The sequence below is a fragment of the Pleurodeles waltl genome, chromosome 11 (genome assembly GCF_031143425.1).
Source record: "Pleurodeles waltl isolate 20211129_DDA chromosome 11, aPleWal1.hap1.20221129, whole genome shotgun sequence".
Taxonomy (NCBI): domain Eukaryota; kingdom Metazoa; phylum Chordata; class Amphibia; order Caudata; family Salamandridae; genus Pleurodeles; species Pleurodeles waltl.
In genome coordinates, this window is record NC_090450.1 from 972108070 (window position 1) to 972130164 (window position 22095).

General features: G+C 42.8%; 1 protein-coding gene across 1 annotated transcript in view; it reads left to right on the plus strand.

The window, feature by feature from the left end:
- The window catches only part of LOC138266444 (ubiquitin-conjugating enzyme E2 L3), a 62276-nt gene that overhangs the window by 19626 nt on the left and 20555 nt on the right, over positions 1–22095 (plus strand). Inside the window, exon 2 of the mRNA XM_069215226.1 lies at positions 21873–21968. Coding sequence (XP_069071327.1) covers positions 21873–21968 — 96 coding nt within the window. The remainder of the gene's footprint in view (positions 1–21872; positions 21969–22095) is intronic.

Sequence of the window (22095 nt, forward strand, 5' to 3'; positions counted from 1 at the left end):
TGAAGGTGACTGACGCCAGACTGAAATTGCCCAGAGTTGCCATCTGTTGTGCTCTTTATTACCTGCATCGGAAACCCTTTCAGCTTGCGCTCCCAGTGCATAGTTAATGGTTGAAAATACTTTTCTAGATTTTTTTTTTAATTTTTATTTTTTATATATTTTTATTAACAATTCGCTGTTTTACATTATGCAAATCCATTAATGGTAACATCTTGTTCTTATCATACACTTCGTTTAAAAGATACATATTTATACTAAGCGTTACATATGTTTTGTATCACGACTTATTGTTCATTTTGGCCATCTCTTGGTCTTCATTTATCCTTAGATCTAATGTTCTAACATTCCTGTTTCAAGGGGTCCTACGCTCTATAATTCTGTTACACTTTTATTTTATATTTCCGCATAACAGCTTTAACTCAATATTAAACTATATATAAACATGATGGCTTCTTGTGGGTGGTTCCTGTGTTAACTAGGGGAAGTCTCCCACAGGGGACTGCATTATGTGGGGGGTAACTGACCATCCTCTCACTCTCCTGCATTTTTGTGACAGTTCGTGACCAACCCTGCCCTGTCCCACATATCCTAGTGCGGCCTGCTGGTATGCTAGTCAGTCTGCATTTCTGGTGTCGGGGGCCCTCCCCAAGGGGTGACTCTATTGGGCGCATCCGTTGTCTCATCCTTATACCCACTCAGGGTCCTATTTCTACTGGTACCACATTGGGAGCTATTGGTCCCTTCACTAGGTCGTCCCAACTCGTCACTAAGTCCTCCCATTCTGGGGCGATGGGAGTTTGTCGGATGCCTTTGGCTTCCTCAGCTTTCAGGACCTGTAATTCAGTCCTAGTCCATTTCGTGACGTCGCTTTTCCATTCAGTAAGCGAGGGGTGGTTAGGGGCTTTCCAACCCCTCGTGATCAGCCTTCTATAGTACTTTTTAGAGTTAAGTATAATTTTATGCCATTAAGCAGAGTAAGCTTGAAAAATGTTTTCCAGAAAACACCAATTTGAGTTAGTTTTTACTTTGTTAATAAATACCATTTTATAATGAAAGTATTTAATAAACTGTATGCCACACTTTGTCTGCCACAGTAATGCATATCACAACAAGATATTGCCTAATAGAGGCTATGTAAAAATCATTCCAATTATCCTACCCTCTGTCCCACAAAGATGAATATTATTTTGGGCCAAAACCCTCTCCCACATTATGTGGCGTGCTCCAAGTCCCGTCCACCCTCAAGATCACATCCTGCTTGAATGGTCTCAACTACCTTTGGGAGCTCTTATGTATTACCCTTGAACAGGGTTTACCTGTATGAAAGGGATAAAATTATCAAGTGGGTCGTCCGCCTTAAGGTTTTTTTTTTTCTTAATATATGTTCCTGATAAGTGTCTTTTCACAGTGCGAACAAACATCTGTAAGGGGAAGTCAAAGTGTTTCGGCAAACAGTAAAGCCCTCACTGGTTAGTGGCCTTTGTCAAGATTTGAATCCCAAGCATGTATCCACACTAACTATTGTGCATCTTGTGTATTTTGGAGGGGACAGTGTAACCTGAAACAAATACACAAAGTAGTACTCTTTTACCATTGTAGTCTTTTTAACTTGGCATGACATAGAAAGGGAATCAGGCTCGTTATCAACTAATTAAATCTGTTTGAACCCAATCCGCCATCCTTACCCTAGGGAAAACACTTTGAACTCACTAAGGGAAACTCATTCAACAGGACATGGAATGGGAGGAAACAATTTCCTGTAGTCACACACTCAGAATATCAGCGTATTATCAGGTTGTACCACAACAATCCAATTGAGAAACCATCATATTAAGATCATCAAAATACATATGAACTTACTTTGTCATGGGATACTGCCTTCTAGTGCCTAATATTCCCTCTGCTCCCTGCATGTTACTCAGTTGGGTAAAATCACTTAACTGCAAAGGATGCAGGGTGAAGCATGTGCATAGTCCACATAACGATGTGTCACCAATGTTTGTGCAGTATCATAACTTCATGTCGGCCTGGGGATGCTGTAGTCTTCATTTTGTTTGTTGTTGCATGGGTGTGTGTGTGCAGTGTGTCCCGGGGACCTGAAATGGGCCCTCAGTCAAAAGAACAACTGTTTCAAATCGCAATCAACATTTCTCAAATGACAGCAACTTGACTGTATGATCTTGTTGCACAGATGGTGTAGAGATTGAAATATCCTGATGCCTGAGTAAAAATAGATTCTAATGTACTGACTTTTCTCCACACGGGATCTATGTGGCACAAACCAGTTTAACTAGTCACAAATATATTAGAATAAAAATCAGACACCTTGACATGCAATAAAGGAGGGAGATTCCAAAAAAACATACACAGTGACTAAGCTGTGTATTCCCATGAGGTTGTTTGCACATTGAAAACAGGTAGGCCTAACACATATTTGATTGGTATGACAAAGTTTATATGGATAATGCTTCATGTTCAGCAGAATATCATGGGAGTAGGCAAACCTGATTCTACGGTTATTTACTGATAAGGTGTTGCCTAGTGCATTAGTTGGCATACAAGGAAATTGGATATATACCATTATGGTGGTGCTGTGGACCAGTATTGTGGGGTCCTCTATATTTTAAAATCAAGGAAATGTAATTCATACACTCTGCAGGTACAGTCTGTGTGTATGTATATCTATATATATATATATATATATCAATCTATGCTCTTTATCCATTAGTAACTGTTTGAACCTTTTACTTGGAATTTCACGATAATTACCTATTCCAGGTCATTTTTTATATGTCCCACACTAATTAAATGGTTAATCATGCATGTGGTATCTGGTTCGCACTGGATATTGTTTCCGGTGAATACTTCTGACTGCAGATTCTTCACCTTGTGAATACCACCAGGTGGCTGACTGGATCCGAAGATTTTTTTTTTCCTCTCAGTAATTCCCGTGCATGCTGGTAGGTGACGTCACAGCCACGATATAGCTACCAGCTCTCCATTGACGTCTGTTCCTTTCTGTACCTTCTGATGCAGATCTGCGGCTTCCTCCCTTAATTTCTATCACTTGTCAAAACCTTTTCAATTATTTCTGCAGTGTGCAAGGATATTTCTTCCCCTAAAACAGGGTTGAAACCCTGCCAGAATTGCCCCAGAGGTCAGTGACAGACCATCACATGATCTGTCTCTGGTCTCAGCTCCTTGCTTCACTCTGTTGTGTTACAAATGTGCTCGGATGAATCGGAAGACCATTTGAGACCACAAGGCCAAACTCTGTCGCTGAGCACCATAGGAAGCTTCAAAAGGCCTTTTCCTAGATGAAGATGAGAATGCATTCTCGGTCCCGAAGCAGTTCCCAAAAGAGATTGGTGTCCACTCCCAATCCTCCAGTGGGTCTAAGAAGAAAAAACACAAGTTGTCAAAACCTTTCTCCCCATCTTTCCCCCAGCCACAGTACCTCCTGATCTTGTTTCTGGTTGCCCACCATGGAACCGACCCCCTCACTAGTCCTGATCATGCCAGAGTTCCCAAGTCCAGCAGGGTGCAGCAATAGATTCAAGCCTTTGAGGAGGATACAGTGCAGATTTATGGTACCCCTTCTGGAGCCCTCTGGGGCAAGTTCAAGCCCCCAGTCAGGTGACTGACGACAAATCTGTGGCGGGTGAAAAACTGTGCCTTCCCGATCCTACTCCAAGGCCTGCTCTGACTCTAGGGCTGACACTCGCTTTGACTCCCCATACCTTGGCGGTCGACAACGATGCCAGAGAGAGCGCCCTTGGTGCTTTTGGGCTCAGAAGCGAACACACCGCAGCCTCAGTCGAAGTTGCGTCCCCTTCTACCTTTCCCACAACCTCATTCTGGCCCTGAGACACCTAAGCTACCCCTCAGTTTTTCATACCCGGGGCCCCAAGATGAATTGCAAATGTAAGATGGTTAGAATGTTTTTCTGGACCTCCAAGAGGCCAGTGGCTTTGTCTCTGGCCTCAATTCTCCTCCTGGTCCCTCTACAGAGGAATCTGCCTCATTTGCTGTGATCATAAGAATAGTGACACAAGTTCTTGATTTCCAGATGCCCTCAATGGAGGTCAAAACAAATGTACTTAGAGGTCCTGCAGCCTAGGCAGACCTATTTGGATCAACTCCTCATTTAGTGAGGTCCTCACCAACACCCTTGTGGGTATCTGGGCAAAACAGGATCTTTTGCTCCTGTCAATAGACCTATAGCCTGACGTCACAGGCTTGCTACCGGGTCACCTACCTTTCCTCCTGAAGCACCCAACACCAGAGCTTCTACCAGTCGCCCAAACACAAATGCTTTTCCAACCACCTCACCAGACAATCTTGAAATGTATGGAGGTATTTGAGGAACAGATGTGCTCCTATGCCAGCCTTGCCCTGAGGTCTGTAAATTCAAGTTGTTTTTTGGGGCATAACTTGCGCGCTTTATAGGGCATGATGAGCAAATAATTCAGAATGGCCAAGACGAGCAGGTTAGGGCAGTTGGTACCAGTGTGGTGCTCAGCTCCACACATGGATACGATCCACAGCCTTCTCTATTGAATAGTCTCTCAAGGGCATGCTATTTGAGGGCATCCATCTCTTTGGAGACAAAGCCGACTCTGCATTAGAGTTCTTCAAAGAAAGCAAGGCAACAGCACACTTTCTTGGCTTTGCAGTACCCGTGTGGCAGTTGCCCCATCAATATCATCCCTTTAGTTGCTCTGGAAGAGAGATACAGAGCACTAAAAAGACCTCCAGGCCCTTTCAAGGTAGAGGTCGGGGAGCCAGCTGACTGCATACTAACCCTTGGGTGCAACAAACTACCTACTGTATGGCTCCCCACCTCCCTCGGCTGCAGGGCACTTTTAATTTGATCTCAGTGACACACTGTCACCTGATTGGAGGCTGGTGAATGTATTACCTCTGTGGGTGACAATCGTATCCATCAGCTGGATGCTCCAAATGGTCCAATGTGGCTATGCTTCACACTTCCAAATATGCCACCTCCACTACAGTGGCTTTCGGAAGACAACTTGTCTATTCTCCAAAAAGAAGTTCACTCTCTTGGAGAAGGGACCAATTTAAAGGATTCCAGTATAAAAGGTCAGGACTGGTTGCTACTCCTGTTGTCTCATGGCAGACAGAAAGGAGGACTTTGTCGTACTATACACCTATGTCTTCTGAACCTCTTCCTCAAGAAGGACAGCTTCAAGATTCTCACTCAAACCCAAGTTCTGTCTGCCTGGATGATGGCTATTTTGTCATCTGTCATGCAATCCCACAGTAGATACTACTGCAGTTTCAGGTTGGCCACAAGTACTTTCAGTTATCTGTGATTCCCCCTTTGGCCTCACGGTGTTTCTCGGTTGTTCACAAAGGTGACGGTGCTGATTGCTGCCCTTCTGAGTTTCTGAATAAGTCTCTGTACCTAGACAACTGGTGGCTAAACAACAGCTAGCCTCGCGCATCCATAAACGGTGTCCAGATGATGGCTGACCTATTGACATCCCTGGGGTTTTCCATCAACATGCTGGTCAAACCCTACTCCTTCACAGAGGTTACCTTTCTTGGAGCCATCCTGGACTTGTGCTGTTTTGAGCCTTCCATCTGCTTCAGCAAGTCCAGAATATTCAGATTATAATTGTGATGTTTCAATCCTTGACCTGGGAATTATGAGAATTATTTTGGGACTTTCTCTTAGGCCTCTGCATCCTGCTAGTGAACCACGCCAAGTGGCAAATGAGGTCTCTGCCATGGCAACTGAACTCCATTAACTCAACACCAAGGGATCTTCTCAGATTCTGTCCAGGTTTGTCCAGGTTTGAGGAGAATATAAAAGATCTGCAGTGGTTGTTGCTGACCGCCGCCGGCCTGTTGGTAGATCACTCACCTTACAGAACCTCTAGTGAACTGTTGCTGGGTTGGGAGGCCATTTGGGAGAAGTAGAAACCAGAGAACTCTGGTATCTAGCAGAATTCTGCCTTCACATGAACCTGTTGAAGTTGTGGGCTATTCACTTGGGAGTAAAATCGTTCCTCCCCTCCATCAAAGGGAACGTGTGTAGGTTCTTACAGACAACACCACTGCCATGAGGCTGAGTTGTACAACACCTGGTAGAATCTTTAAACGCCATTGGGGGTGAACTTAGTTGGCTTAGTCTAGTGAATCACGAATGACTGCAGCACTTAGACATACCACATGGCGTCTTTCATCAATGGGAAGAACCTTGTCTTGATCTTTTTGCGGCCTCCTAGATTACACAGTGTCCCAACGTGTATGCATTGGAGTTCCCCAGGACATTTTCCCTCGGAGATGCCTTTTGGTTCGATTGGAGGTCGAGACTCCTGTATGCAGTTCCTGCCTCTTCCTTTCCTGCCCAAAGCTCTGAAGATGATCAGGACCCACTGGGCCTAAGTCAACTAGTGGCACCACCCTGGGCCAGCAGAGTGTGGTACCTAAAGCCTTTGGCTTTGTGCATCAGTCCTCCAATCAGGCCGCCTGTTTGAGGATTTTCTGTCGCAGCTGCAGGGCAGGGTCCTATTCCCACTCCTATACAACTTACACCTCTATGCTTGTGGGTTGAGAAGCAACAGTTAACTGCTTTTGACCTTCCTCCCAATGTAATAAATGTAGTTCTGGAAGTCATTTGTCCCCTCACAAAACCACTTATGTAGGACACTGGAAGAAGTTTTTTGCCTGGTGTTCCTTTGGGCATTTTCAGCCACGGCTGGCCCAGTTGTCTGCCATCCTTCCTTTCTCCCTTTCATTAGCCTTGCTGTGGTCACGTGAGCCAATGCATTGCTGTCCTCTAGCATTACTACCCCTAAAGACGGTGTTCCTCATAGTGATCACATCAGTTAGTTGTGTGATTGGGTTATTGGCATTCTGCCCTGCAACCATACACCACCTCCTTCTGGACAAGTTAGTGCTATGGTGTCATTCCTCTTGACAGTTGTCATGCCGCCCCACATAGACAGTCAGTCACTTTGCCAACGTTCTTTGCCCCTCATCTTCCACCCAAGGAGAAAGAAAGACTTCATCGTTTAGGCCCTACGAGATCTTTTAGCTTCTACATTGATCACGTCGGGTGTATCATGAGTCTTACATGAGGTTCACTGGGACAAAGGAAGGTAGAGCAGAGCAGAAATGAAAAATCTCCAGCTGAATTGTCTGTTGTATGAAAGTCTGCTGTGGACTGTACAAGAAACAGCCTCTAGAAACCTGCAGGCTTATTTCCCCAGATCAGAGGCTGCCACCACTGCGCTGGTGCTTCGAGGGCCAATCTTGGACATCTGCCAGGCTGCTATGTGGGAATCTGTGCACTTGTTCACTAAGCACTACTACTTAGATAGCCAGGTCTGGCAGGAAGACATTTTGTTCATTTAGTCCAGTAGGATTTTCTGGTCTCTGCCATTCCACAGACCCACCACCTGAGGAGGTTCTTCTTTGGTATATCTCTTCATAAGGCAAGAAACCTTAGGTTAGAAATATCCACCAGCAGAACAAGTTACTTATCTTTGGTAATGCTTTTTCTGGTGGATACCCCAACCACAGATTCCTCATCGATGAACCCCTTCCTCCTATCTCTCACTCCTTGGAGTGGATTCCTTTGGTCCACATTAAAAAAATGTCTATTTACAGATCTGCACACTACAACAATTGATTTATTGAATGCTTTGCGTCTAACATCGCAGACCGATATTAGAAAGAAACTGATGTCTAGTTGTGAGGGGTGGCAGTTATAGTGTGGTGCTAATGTCACCTCTTGGGCTGGACGGACCCGGTGCAGAGCCGCATGGCACCGCCTGTTGGTTTGCAAGGCAGTTGCTGATTTTTTTTTTTTTTTTTTTTTTAAGTTTATATCCTGATCCAGTTTGGTGCCTCTGGGTGTTCACAAGGTTATCCACCAGAGAGAGCATTACTTAAAGTTAAGTAACTTGTTCTTCTGTGCTCACTTACGCAGATGCATATCTGCTCTGCCTTCATCCATATGTACTTAAGGACACATAGACAGTAATCATGTATACTACATTCTCAGAATTGCAATTTGTATGTTTTCTGAGATGGCATGTTTCCAGATGCTTAGATCAGTAATTTGTAGGGTTTGTGAAAAGACAAACCATACATTTGCTGGACGGAGAACGGCACATAATGGGTGGCAAATGCCACAATGTTGTGTTATCATATGGCTCAAGCTTATACCATCTTGGGTCTCAGTAGGGCAGTCCATGTGCAAACTGTTGTGAAACATGTTAGATTACAGTGGGCTAAGAGCCCACCCATTGCTTAACATTGGCTGATTTCATTGATTTGCTTGCTTCTTATTCAGCAGCTTCCGTAGGCTTTCTTTCCACCTTTTTCCAAAGGGAGAGGGTGTAACACCCTCTCTCTGAGGAAGTCTTTTGTTCTGCCTTCCTGGGCCAAGCCTGGCTGGACCCCAGGAGGACAGAAGCCTGTCTGAGGGGTTGGCAGCAGCAGCAGCTGCAGTGAAACCCCTGAAAAGGCAGTTTGGCAGTACCCGGGTCTGTGCTAGAGACCCGGGTAATCATGGGATTGCCTCCCCAATACCAGGATGGCATTGGTGGGGCAATTCCATGATCTTAGACATGTTACATGGCCATATTCGGAGTTACCATTGTGAAGCTACACATAGGTAGTGACCTATATGTAGTGCACGCGTGTAATGGTGTCCCCGCACTCACAAAGTCCGGGGAATTGGCCCTGAACAATGTGGGGGCACCTTGGCTACTGCCAGGGTGCCCACACACTAAGTAACTTAGCACCCAACCTTTACCAGGTAAAGGTTAGACATATAGGTGACTTATAAGTTACTTAAGTGCAGTGTAAAATGGCTGTGAAATAATGTGGACGTTATTTCACTCAGGCTGCAGTGGCAGGCCTGTGTAAGAATTGTCAGAGCTCCCTATGGGTGGCAAAAGAAATGCTGCAGCCCATAGGGATCTCCTGGAACCCCAATACCCTGGGTACCTCAGTACCATATACTAGGGATTTATAAGGGTGTTCCAGTATGCCAATGTGAATTGGTAAAATTGGTCACTAGCCTGTTAGTGACAATTTGGAAAGAAGTGAGAGAGCATAACCATTGAGGTTCTGATTAGCAGAGCCTCAGTGAGACACACTTATGAGCACTGGGGCCCTGGCTGGCAGGGTCCCAGTGACACATACAACTAAAACAACATATATACAGTGAAATATGGGGGTAACATGCCAGGCAAGATGGTACTTTCCTACATCCCTCATCTGGGCCATGGATGCATTACTTGTGTTCTTTCATTACTGAGTTTTTATGTACTACTTTTTAGGTCTCGCTGACATGGTAAATGCACTGTGCTGTGAGATGTATTGTTAAAAATCTGGTGGGCTTATAACCCATTAGTTGTTTTAATTGTCACTCTGTAATCTTTCTGTTGATTAGCTCCCACAGGTTTTCCTCCCTTTCTTTTGTTAGCTCCTCCCTGGAGTATGGACCAAGTACCTGTTTCTCCTTTTTGTTCTTCCTCGTCTTTCTGCAGTGCACTGTTATCTTATAAGCATTTCTGTGGTATTCTTGAAAGTGCAGTGTGCTTCCCTACTTTTAACATAGCCATATGGCTTCTTATTTATGTTGCTTTCACCCTGTCTGCCGTCCCTATAGATGCTTTAATTACACCCACAAGAGTACCGCTCTACGCCACAGCACTCTACTATACTCCTTGCCACTCTACTCTGTGCCACTCTACACTAGCACTCTTTACACAGTGCGCCACGCCATTCCACTTAACACAATGCCACTCTACTGTCCCTATCTCACTCTGCGCCTCTCTATTCCATGTCACTCTATTCCATGCCACGGTACTAACTTGTAAGTCATGCTGAACAGCAGCCACACTGCTGTACAAGGCTAAAAGACGTTAGCAAAGCCAGTAGCTCTCACATAGGCAAGACCCATTGGCATTTCCAATACTCTGCCAGCTCTCTCCCTTGTGTACGTCTCCCGCTTGATGTTCCTCTTTTTCATCCTTCCTCAGTTGCTGGTTTTACTTCTTCCATGCTCAGCTGTGCTTCCCCACCATTCCCTTCCTGTTTGCTCCCCAGACCTACCCACCCTCTTTAATCCGTTTGCTTCTGTCAGCAGCTGGTATGATATCAGCGCAGCTAAAAAAAAAAACATTGTCAATATCTTTCAAGGTTGAGACCTCTTGACTTTGCCAGTGCTTGCTTTGAAAGAGACATAGGTTTTTATAATGCACATTTGCCTGTATTGAGTGTGTGCAATTTTGTTGATGTCTTTCTTAATGTTTGAAATTGGACTGTATGTGGTTACTCAAAGAAAATAGCATAGAATGCTCTATCCAGGGTTAAGTTTCAAAAAGGGCTTCCCTGTTATTGACTGTCCTTGTTTTGGCGTTTACTGTGATCCGTTGTGAGTAATGTCTGAGTAATACAGTCAGATAGGGCGTCTTTGTTTTTTATTTTTTTTTCAATCTGCTCTTCTGGAGAAGTTCCTCCTAAGTCTCAAAAATTGTTTGTAACTGAGGTTCTCCCTCCGTGGTCGTGGATGAACACTGTAAAATAAGAGACAACTTGTGGCAGATCGTGGTAAATATCCGTAATGCGAGGTCTCTCCCTTGGAATGATTTTGTGATTTAGAAAAAAGTTAGCTCAGTTTTTGTTGCTTATTGCACGTTTGAATTTGAGGAATCTGTTAGAGCTATGTATTCCCTGCATGAATGGCAGTCCATATCTTCTTTGCTAGATAACAAGGACATCTTGAACTTATCTGTGCCCTTACCATAAATGGTTGCTGAAGATGAAATCCGTCTCAAACTGATGAATGTGTCAGCACGAAACACCGAGTGCAAAAGGACTGCCGAGGCCTCAACGGCCAAGTTAATCGGCATTTCTTTTTCTTGAATAAAAAGACTGTCTGCAAGTGAATTTAGGTATGATGGTATCTTTAGCACAGAGCGTTATGGGAACCAGTCACAGCCCAGGTTATGGCTCCAGTACAGATCCTATGCCTGACACTATGGGGCGTTCAGGTGGAAATGTGTTGAGTTTGTGAATCTTGAAAGATGTTTAAATGTTTGGTGTCCAGGGGGTCTTTTGTTGCCCCAAAAATCTGTCTAATGGCTTGTGATCCAGTAGGCCAACTCTACTCCTTCGATCAAGGATTTTATTTGAATATCTAATTCTGTAATGCCCCTAACATAAATGAGATTTCACAGAAACATTAAGATTGCCTGGCTTTAACCAATTTGATAAGAATTGGTAATGCTTAAATGCAGATGTGTATGTTTGCAGAGGTGCTTCCTCCCCAGGCTCCATCCGAGACACGTTTTAAAGAAGAAGAAAAAATGAGAAAAATTATATTCTCTGAAGCATTCTTAAAGCCAGTAGTTTTGATGTTGGTTGGCAGCCTTTTGCATTTGTCAGTGTTTGCTTGTTTATTTATTTACTACTAAGCTGTTATATTGTTGGGGGAGCTGCTGGGCCCTGGCCATTACTAAAATAAATAAATGAACAACATTGGCTAAAAGGAAAAGTATTTGTTGGTCTCTGAAAGAAACTACTTTTGTGTGGATGTGCTCCTTCTGAAAGGTCAGAATGCCATCACTTACGGTGAAGGTACCCAGCGGCAAAGGTAGGCTGGCCTTTGCCCCATGCTGTAGTGAGAGGAAGAAATGTTTGTATGACACAGTACCAGACACCGGTGGATGAAGAAGGCTGTCAGAAAGTCCCTTCTAGTAAATACATTACACGTGTATCATTTTAGTAATGGAAATCTCACGATAATGCCGCTTCTTACCCCAGTTTCTTGCCCCTCCCTCCCCTACACCATGCAAATTAGAGCAAGCATTGGTTTACAGAGCAAGGCTGATTGGCTTTGCCAATGCTTATCTTAGAAATCGAACTGCCAGTAAGGGTGCAGAGTAAACAGGTCTTTGCCTGAGGGATTTTTGACCCTAAAGAAACTCCATATTTGTCCATTTAAATTCGCTGCGACCTTGTCCGTGTCATCCTGCCTTACAGTTTGGTGACCAGAAACCTTGTGTCCTGCAGAGATGTAACACTGCAATTCTAGTTCTGGCGGTTATTTTGCCATAAATGACAGCGACAAATCTGTTGCTGGTGATCATGCCTGTGATGGTTATAACACCTTTTAACAAGCACCTCGATGGGGCGCATCTTCTATTTTTATGTGAATGTAACTTATTTTGTTACTTATTTATATTTTTCAGCCTTTAAAAGCCATACAATATGAAATTCAAGATTATTTATAAGGTGTAACTGGGATTTATTTACAATTATGGCAGAAAACTATTGTTATAAAACCAATAAAAATATTTGGTTCAAAGACCGTTGATTAGATGCAGTCCGTATAAACTTTCTTTAAAAAAAAGTCATACCACGTTCCTGACATTGCCACCGAAGGAGGATAAAAACAACGCAGCTATAAAAGTAACTTATAGGCCATGCTCTAGCTGCAATGTGATCATAGTTTTTTTTTTCAGCCACAATTGCAGTTATCTGTAGTAAGATCATTTGTCTTCGTCCATTTCTGATATGCAACAGCACCTGCAGGATTCAAAGCCTAAATTGAAGGTATAAGGAGGCTCTTTTGTCCATACGAAATGGCACATACATATAAGGCTTGAAGCAGGGCTCTGTTTTGAACTTCAGTCTGTGAAGAGTGTTTCCCCTAGCTTTTTCCTTTGGCTTGCATATTCCCAATATTGTTTTTTTTACGGTTTGAAGTGAGGACTTGCTTATCTGCTCGGGATAGACCCATAGCTCTTCACACCCAATTATATTAAGAATGTTCTTTGTGATTAAATCATGGCAGGAAGTAATTTTTTTCGCTTCTTAGAATGTCAAGCAAGACCTTCCGAAACACAGCCAAGGTGGGCTTGAGCCACGCTCTGACCCCGTACCGAACAGGGCTAAAGGCTGAAAGATAGTCTGATATGTCCATGCCTAGTTCTTATCTTAATGCTACCATTGGAGTTCCAGAACCTAAGCAGAGCAGGTAACATAGAAAGCAGTTCTATGTTACTTGTAAGGGAGGTACTTTTTTATAGCCCCAGATCTCTGCCACATAACACTAGCTGCAAAAGCTTTAGATTTATAGGCAGTAATTGCTGGCTTGATTGAACAATTGCAAGTTTTGAGAATCTTCATACTTCACTGGCTTGCTGGCTCAAGATCACCTTGCTTTTTGCTATAAGTTCAGCCCAGTTAAGGTGATCATCGATATGAATGCCCGGATAGTCATAAAATCAGACTCGTTCAAGTGTTTTGCCATAAAGTCGAAAAGTTTAGAAGTTTTACTTTGGCTTTGATCATAATTTAGTGGTTTCCATATTGATGGTAAGTTTCCTGTCTTGGCAGAGCTACTCAAATCCAGCTAGCAGGTGATGCATTGAATTTTCTGTGTGAGCTAGAAGCATCACATAGCCTGCAAAAAGCAAAATTGGGATATATTCAGCCTCTATCTAGGGGACATCGAGTTTGAACTCAGTGAGGAATTAAAATTTTCCGTTTAAGTAACACCGCAGCAAGAATTTAACTCTATCTTATTCCAGTGTGTACATTAAATTTGTCCGTACATTTTCCCTTGCTTTCATGTTTTTTCCTTGCCTTATTATCTTCATGCAGGTCCATTACGGTTCTCAGATATTTATTAGGTAAGCCTTGTTTTCCAATACGGTCCACAAAATCCACCTTTCAATTCAGTCAAAAGTAGTCTTCAGATCCATGAAGACAATCAAAAAGAAGAATTCCACAGACCACATACTTTAGGTGTAACCGGTAAAGCCTCATTGCTTGTTCTATTGTACTTCGCCCTTTACAGAAGGCCTACCTGGAGGTGTGCTATGTGATTTGAGTCTATCCAGGCTTCCAAGTGCTGTAATAGCAGTTTCCCAAAGGTTTTCCCACACCCTCCTTTGGGCGATAATTAGCTTGATCATCTCGCATCCCTTTTTTGTGAATCAGGACAATGATGGAGGCCTTTCATGAGTCGGGTAAACTTTTCTTGGGTCCATATTGCATTAAAACCAATTGTTAAAACCTTTCACCACAAGTCCTGTTTGTTCTTGAATACAATAGTACGATTTCACCTGCAGCCCCCCTCCATAGTCCTCCCCCTTCCCATGAATTCCATTTGCCTCAAATTTGAGTCTTCAGGATGTTCTTGATTCAGAGAAGGAAAATGCTGCATCCAGCTAATGGGGCTTACATATGTGCTTCCAGATTCTTGACCATGCCCTCAGTACCCATTTTATATTTTCCCAGCATTTTTTAGCGTTTTCTCCCCACATATTGCAGCCTGCAGTGCTTGTGTTAGACACTATTTTCATGATTCCAAAGATGGGTTGCGCTGCGGTTTTTCAAATTCTTTGGGCGGTCTGTTTTTACCTTCTACATCAGTTTTAGCCCCAGACCGTTTCCTAACGGGGATATCTGTAAGGGCTATAGAATATTGAAGCATCAGCATCAGTATCATTACATTACTTAATATTGTTAAGGTCCTTTTCATCTTAGACACCTCATGTAGTAACGCAGACACACAGGTGGGAAACGATGCCAATAAAATGTTCTCCTGGAGTTGTATGAAGTTTAACTACTCTGTTTGAACAGTGTCCTGGTTCTCAATCCTACGTTTACTTTTAAGTTTGTTTTTTTCATGTGTATGCTACACACGTCATTTACCTTTGCATAGTATTTGCACCAGGATGGCAGGAAAACCTGAAGCTTCAGTGCCCCCGGAACTGTGCATTCGGATAAGGTTGTTTCTAAAGAATTCTCAAAACATCCGAACATCTTGTCCTTAAATCTTCCAGCCGTGGCAGTTTTTGCATCATGTGAGCGTAAGTGCAACCTTGCAGCCTTTCTGGGGGCTTTCGAGCCCAAGTCCCCTTACTTTTTTACTGGGTAGATTGCTGACGGACACCATTCTGGTGGAGTAAGTGGGACGTGTGAATAGTGTTTATAGCCACAATTTGCGTTCTTGATTGATGGTATAGTTTGTTCTTCGGTAGTCATTCCAGAGGGTTCCCTCGGTTAATGTGGCCTTAGAACTGGTTACATGAGCAGATCCATTGTACAGGGAGTGCAGAATTATTGGGCAAGTTGTATTTTTGAGGATTAATTTTATTATTGAACAACAACCATGTTCTCAATGAACCCAAAAAACTCATTAATATCAAAGCTGAATATTTTTGGAAGTAGTTTTTAGTTTGTTTTTAGTTTTAGCTATGTTAGGGGGATATCTGTGTGTGCAGGTGACTATTACTGTGCATAATTATTAGGCAACTTAACAAAAAAAATATATATACCCATTTCAATTATTTATTATTACCAGTGAAACCAATATAACACCTCAACATTCACAAATATACATTTCTGACATTCAAAAACAAAACAAAAATAAATCAGTGACCAATATAGCCACCTTTCCTTGCAAGGACACTCAAAAGCCTGCCATCCATGGATTCTGTCAGTGTTTTGATCTGTTCACCATCAACATTGCGTGCAGCAGCAACCACAGCCTCCCAGACACTGTTCAGAGAGGTGTACTGTTTTCCCTCCTTGTAAATCTCACATTTGATGATGGACCACAGGTTCTCAATGGGGTTCAGATCAGGTGAACAAGGAGGCCATGTCATTAGATTTCCTTCTTTTATACCCTTTCTTGCCAGCCACGCTGTGGAGTACTTGGACGCGTGTGATGGAGCATTGTCCTGCATGAAAATCATGTTTTTCTTGAAGGATGCAGACTTCTTCCTGTACCACTGCTTGAAGAAGGTGTCTTCCAGGAACTGGCAGTAGGACTGGGAGTTGAGCTTGACTCCATCCTCAACCCGAAAAGGCCCCACAAGCTCATCTTTGATGATACCAGCCCAAACCAGTACTCCACCTCCACCTTGCTGGCGTCTGAGTCGGACTGGAGCTCTCTGCCCTTTACCAATCCAGCCACGGGCCCATCCATCTGGCCCATCAAGACTCACTCTCATTTCATCAGTCCATAAAACCTTAGAAAAATCAGTCTTGAGATATTTCTTGGCCCAGTCTTGACGTTTCAGCTTGTGTGTCTTGTTCAGTGGTGGTCGTCTTTCAGCCTTTCTTACCTTGGCCATGTCTCTGAGTATTGCACACCTTGTGCTTTTGGGCACTCCAGTGATGTTGCAGCTCTGAAATATGGCCAAACTGGTGGCAAGTGGCATTGTGGCAGCTGCACGCTTGACTTTTCTCAGTTCATGGGCAGTTATTTTGCGCCTTGGTTTTTCCACACGCTTCTTGCGACCCTGTTGACTATTTTGAATGAAACGCTTGATTGTTCGATGATCACGCTTCAGAAGCTTTGCAATTTTAAGAGTGCTGCATCCCTCTGCAAGATATCTCACTATTTTTGACTTTTCGGAGCCTGTCAAGTCCTTCTTTTGACCCATTTTGCCAAAGGAAAGGAAGTTGCCTAATAATTATGCACACCTGATATAGGGTGTTGATGTCATTAGACCACACCCCTTCTCATTACAGAGATGCACATCACCTAATATGCTTAATTGGTAGTAGGCTTTCGAGCCTATATAGCTTGGAGTAAGACAACATGCATAAAGAGGATGATGTGGTCAAAATACTCATTTGCCTAATAATTCTGCACTCCCTGTAGAAAACGATACTGTTTGTGCACCATTAACCCAAGATAAACTTCATGCTTGGAGGGCTACGAGCTCCCCTCCCCATGCTGTCTTCCATCTCCTTAATGTTAGTTCAACCAACACTTTTCCGGCCTTTCACTGCATCTAGACTAACAGACTGATGCCAAGGCTGGGCGACTTTGTGCATTTCTAAATGTTGGTAAAATATTTTGGTTCAGTATTGGAAGGTCTTTTAAAGTGTACAAGAAATTTCCAGCCTTGGTTTGAGGGATTGACGTGCTGGGGGAAGAATTTCAGTTTTTTTTCCTCTTCAGCCTTGCCCTCGGAGCAGCAGTTATTTTGTGGGCGCTGAGAATGTTAAATTACTGTTCTAAATCCAGTCCTTAAATATTTTGGGGACATTTTAAACATTCCCATTTTTTTTAACGGATGGTGACATGGGTTTACAAGGTGTAACTTCATGTTGCTGGCAGGGGCTGACATGGGAGCGCTGATACAGGTAAAAACGGAGTACCTCTTGGAAGCCGGGGGCTTCCTGCTGCACACCCTTGGATATGATAGATGCTCTTTCCTTCGCTGTGAGTACCACTTCTATCTGGGGCATGTTACAAAGGCTCGGCATTCTGAAGCAAGTGAAAGTCTGAATGCATTTAAAATTAAAACAAACGAACGACACCTGCAAAGGATGGAGGCGATGTTTTGACTCGATCACGTGGAATGCGTTTTTTTTATAACCAGGAAAAAAATTACTATTTAAAAAAAACAAAAAAAAACTGCTGCCAACAGTGCGTGGGCCTGGATTGCATTTTCTCCTTGGTGGGGTAATCCGATTCTTGCATTGCTATCCCAGGCAGACAAGGGGTGTCTGTGCACTGGGCTCGTCTGCCTGGCAGTGCTTTGTCGGCTCGGGAACAAGCAGCATTGACATGATCACTCCATTCTCAAGACCACTAAGTCAACAATGCTTCCTAACTGAGATGCAAGAGGGTGGTGGTGGTCATGAAATATCAAATCACGAGCGTGGATCACCCCCATTCTCAAAACATGAGCCACCAAGACAACAGCGCTTTCATTACAGAGATGGAAAGGGACACAGTATTATTCATGAAATATCAAAATGGAGGGCACAGCATTGACTGACCAGATCACTCCATTCTTAAAACCTAGTCCACCAAGTTAACAGCGCTTCTCGAACAGCGATGCCAAGAAACTCGGTGGTGTTCATGAAATATCAAACTAGGAAAGTTGATAGCATAACATTGCTATTTTCCTTGTCTGTGTTTTAGGGATTAAAAAAAAAAGGGGGGGAGAGCTCGACACTGAAGCAGTCAAACATGAGAACGTACCCCCCAAAAGCCAATGACCAGAGAACTGCGTTGATCTGTGACATCTGCGAATTAGTGTTGAACAGACCTTGCGTTGTTACTTAATGATCAGATATGGAATGTTACCTGTCGCAGTTCTTCAGTCTCTAGTGTCTAGAAATGATTGATGTACAGAACCCTTTCGAGAAGATGACTTGGATATATCACAGTTTGATAAAGTAGGGAACAATATAAAACTGTGGCTGGTGATGTGGTGATGCTACGTGAAACAAAACACACACACACGCTCACTCTCTCCTTTTTTTTTTTTTTTTTTTTTTTTTTTTTTTTTTTTCTTTTTTCTTCAGAATACTCCAAGCAGGTTGTGCCAGTATTTCAGATCAGGATTATGTGTGAAATGCCCTCAACAAAAGTCTAACAGCTCCGTGTCTATTAGTTGTGCATGAATAACCCTTTCTGGTGACTATATTTCATTGTCTTGGTAATTTTGTCGCACTCCTGTATGCTTTGTGTCTCAAAGTGCTTATGGTGCCTTTTTAAATAAAGTCAAAGGTAAGGAACCAACAGCTTACCCTTGCACAGTGGTAAGTTTTAGGGCAGCGTTTTTTGTCTAGAGCAGGAGTACTGGTCAGTGACCGGTTAGGCTGTAGGCCAGAGGTACTGTGAGAGAACCATGGTAAGCTTCAGGTTAGGAGTATCCGCGACAGGAGGGTAAGCGCTTTGAGTTGAGGCACTCGCAAAAAACAGAAGTGAGCTTCAGAGATTGGGGTACTTGATGAAGGCAGGGATGCCCTTTAGAAAAGGGGTACTCGCCCAAATGAGGGGTAAACTTCGGAGCAGGTGGGCTAGTGCCAGGATCGTCAGCAACAGCAGAATACTCTTCAAAGCAGGGTTACTCACCAAGAATGGGGGTACACGGTGATGCCTGATTAAGATTTAGAACACAGGTGCCAGTCAAAAACAGGGTTATGCTTCAGAGCAGGGGTACCCTGTGAGAGCAGAGTACGCTTTAGAGCCAAGGTAATTTTTCAAATTAAGGGTAAGCTTTACAACAACGGTACTCTGCAGTAGCAGAGTAAGTTTCAGAGTATAAGTACTCACAAGAATAGGGTTAAGCTTTAGAGCAAGGACACTGGTTGGAAGCCGGGGTCATCAGGGACTTGCTTATGTTCGGGGGCGCTCTACAGTTGTCCAAGAGGTCTGACGCAAGTAACGTTTTAAGTTTAACAATTATTTATGAAAATAAATCCCAGTTTATATCTATAAACATTCGTGAATGTTCATTGCAGAAATAATTCCTGCATTTGGGCCACGCTGACTGCCATGGCCATCTATCCATGATCTAGCTGTGGGTCTGTCTGGAAAAGGCAGCTGAATGGGTAAGCCTGGCCATGCGTCTGTGCCATCAAAAGCTGTTTCTGTTGTCAGTAGCATTGACAACAGAATCCATACCTGCTATTGTCGGAAAGTCTGTGGGAGATTTGTGCAGTTTGACGCACTGTGCCATGGTAAACCTGCTCATGCTGAACTTTCCGTGGCCCTCGTCAGTGCCTGCCTAAAATGGCAGTTTCAGTGGTCTAATATTGTCTGTCTACTGCCTTTCCAGTCCAACTGCATTTTGAATTGGTTAGCAATGCCCAGCCTTACACAAAGTAAATTAGACCTTTTTATTTTTCAGGATCAAGTTTCCATGTAAATTATTGGTGTTTCACCCCTCATTTGGCTGAGCATAAGTGTTGGGATGTTTGTGTTTTGCCTCATGAGAATGTATTTAAGTTAAACGAATTAGTGTGTTCAAATGTAGTTGTACATCGTTTACTACCCCTGACGAGGCGTCGAAGCACTTTACGGCGAGTAGCACGCTACTCAGGAACCCAAGAGGATTAGTGGTGGATTAGTATAGGGAAATAAGAGTATAGTATTAGTATAAGGAGACACAAGTTAATTTGAGCTGAGGACATGCGATTGTTAGTTGGATTGAATAGAATAATGGAGGGATAGAGAAGGGAAGAATCCAGAGGTGTTAATTGGGAGATCATAGTAGTAAGATAAGGGTTGGGATGAGAAAAGGACAGGTGGAGGATGGAAGAATCTGTAGAAAGGAATTAGGGAGATCAAAGTAGTAAAATGGGGTTTGGGATTAGTCAAAGGAGAGGTAAAGGAGGGAGAATTTAGTTGGGTTGTTTGGGAAATCATAGTAAACTGGGGTTTTGGGTGAGCCAGGAGTGGTGCAGGAGGGAAGAGTCTAGGAAGGGTTATTTTTGGAGAACATAGCAGTAGAATGGGTTTGGGATGTGTCGGAGTGGAGATAGAGGATAGACTGATAGAGTTATATTAGGGTGATGGTGAGACAGACTAAAGCTTTCACAAGTATTTTTTTTCTGTTGTACAGTAGGACTAAATATATAGTTAAATGATTACATAGTAAGAGAATATATGTGTAAGGAATATGAGATTTAAAAGTGTATCGTATAAACACAGACTTCTGAGTGTTGCAGTATTTGAAGTTAATTTATTTGTATACTTTTATAACAATATTTTATCGTTCCTTAGTATTTCATAAGTGAAGTGGCAAATTTGACTCAAATTATTTGGCATACAATTTCATAACAGGATGTACAATAGTTTCACACATTTCCCGCAACAGTAATCAAGCTTACAACCATAGGAAACTTGCTGTTGTCATTGCAGTGTTTCCTCATTTCTGTGCCCTCTTTGTTGCAAATTCCCGTGTTTGCTCTGGTTTCCTTCCCCTTGTTATTTGATTTAACACTATATTTCCCCTGGATTTAAAAAGTTGACATTTGATGTAAAAAATACTGGTACTCGTGTTTTAAGCATTGTTCACTTTTCTTAAATTATTTTAACTTTATCAGCCTCCTTTTATGAATCTGTTGATGGTCATCAGTCTGACCTTCGATGCCTGTAGGGAAGATGGATGTTTAGAAATAGTGAACGTTGTCCACTATAATTCTGCCATAAACTTCTCTAATGTTTATGCTGACGTTTGGTTGTTGGCTAGGCAGTGACTGGTGCAGTCTGTGATTAAAATGTGATGCGGTTTCTTTCACCTTCAGTAACACCAGCCTTTTATGAGAAGATCTTGGTTGAATGTGTTCCCTTGGACGAGGGCTCATTTCAATCCTCCACTTACCCCTTGCTCAAGAAACAAGCTTTCAAATAGGCAAGACCTATTGGCCTTGCTCATGTCTTGTAGCCATATTGCACAGCAGTGTGGCTGCTACTGTTCAGCATGGCTGAAAGTTAGTGGGCTGGGGTAAGGTGAAATGGCATAGGGGAGAGTGGCATGGTGTAGAGTAGTATAATTGTGGGTAAAACTGAAGTGTCGATAAAGAAGGCAAATGCGGTGCAAGCAACATAAATAATAAGTCTATAGAGCGTTGCAGAAGATATGGAAGGACACAAGTAGTTGGTCCATGCTCCAAGGAGGTGCTAACAAACGAAGGGAAGAGAAGCCTTTAAAACTAAGCAAACAAAAGATTGGAAATGAGTGACAATGAAAACTAATGGTATGCTATGGATGGGTGTAAGCCTACAGAATTGTAACCCATACGTCTCACAGCACACTATATGCAGTATAAGACCTAAAAATCGAAACCTATCATTTGTGTTGTCTGCATGGTCCTTCCCTTAATCGAGTGGATGTTTTTTTTTTTTTTGTATTTTACCAGTTTGAAACCACAAATACAAGTATGTCATTTTAATTTGAAGTCTGTGCCCAGATAGTTTGTTGAATTGCAGGGAATTTGATTGATTTAGAGCACAGACCCTCCCCCAACTTACCATCAGATCCCTATACAATTAAAAATATTTGTCATTTTAATAGTATGAAACTTGATTAACTGTTTTCTTAATGTTTTAGGAGCTCGAAGAAATCCGCAGATCTGGAATGAAAAACTTCTGTAACATCCAGGTTGATGAGGCAAATTTGTTGACTTGGCAAGGACTCATTGTTCCTGTGAGTATTCAGCGCGTTGAACAACTCATTGGCATGTAGAATGTATCAGCTTCACTGTGCAATGAATAGATAACTGATTGCTTATCAAGGGTTGCAATGTATTTGACTACTGTTATTAAAAATTAAG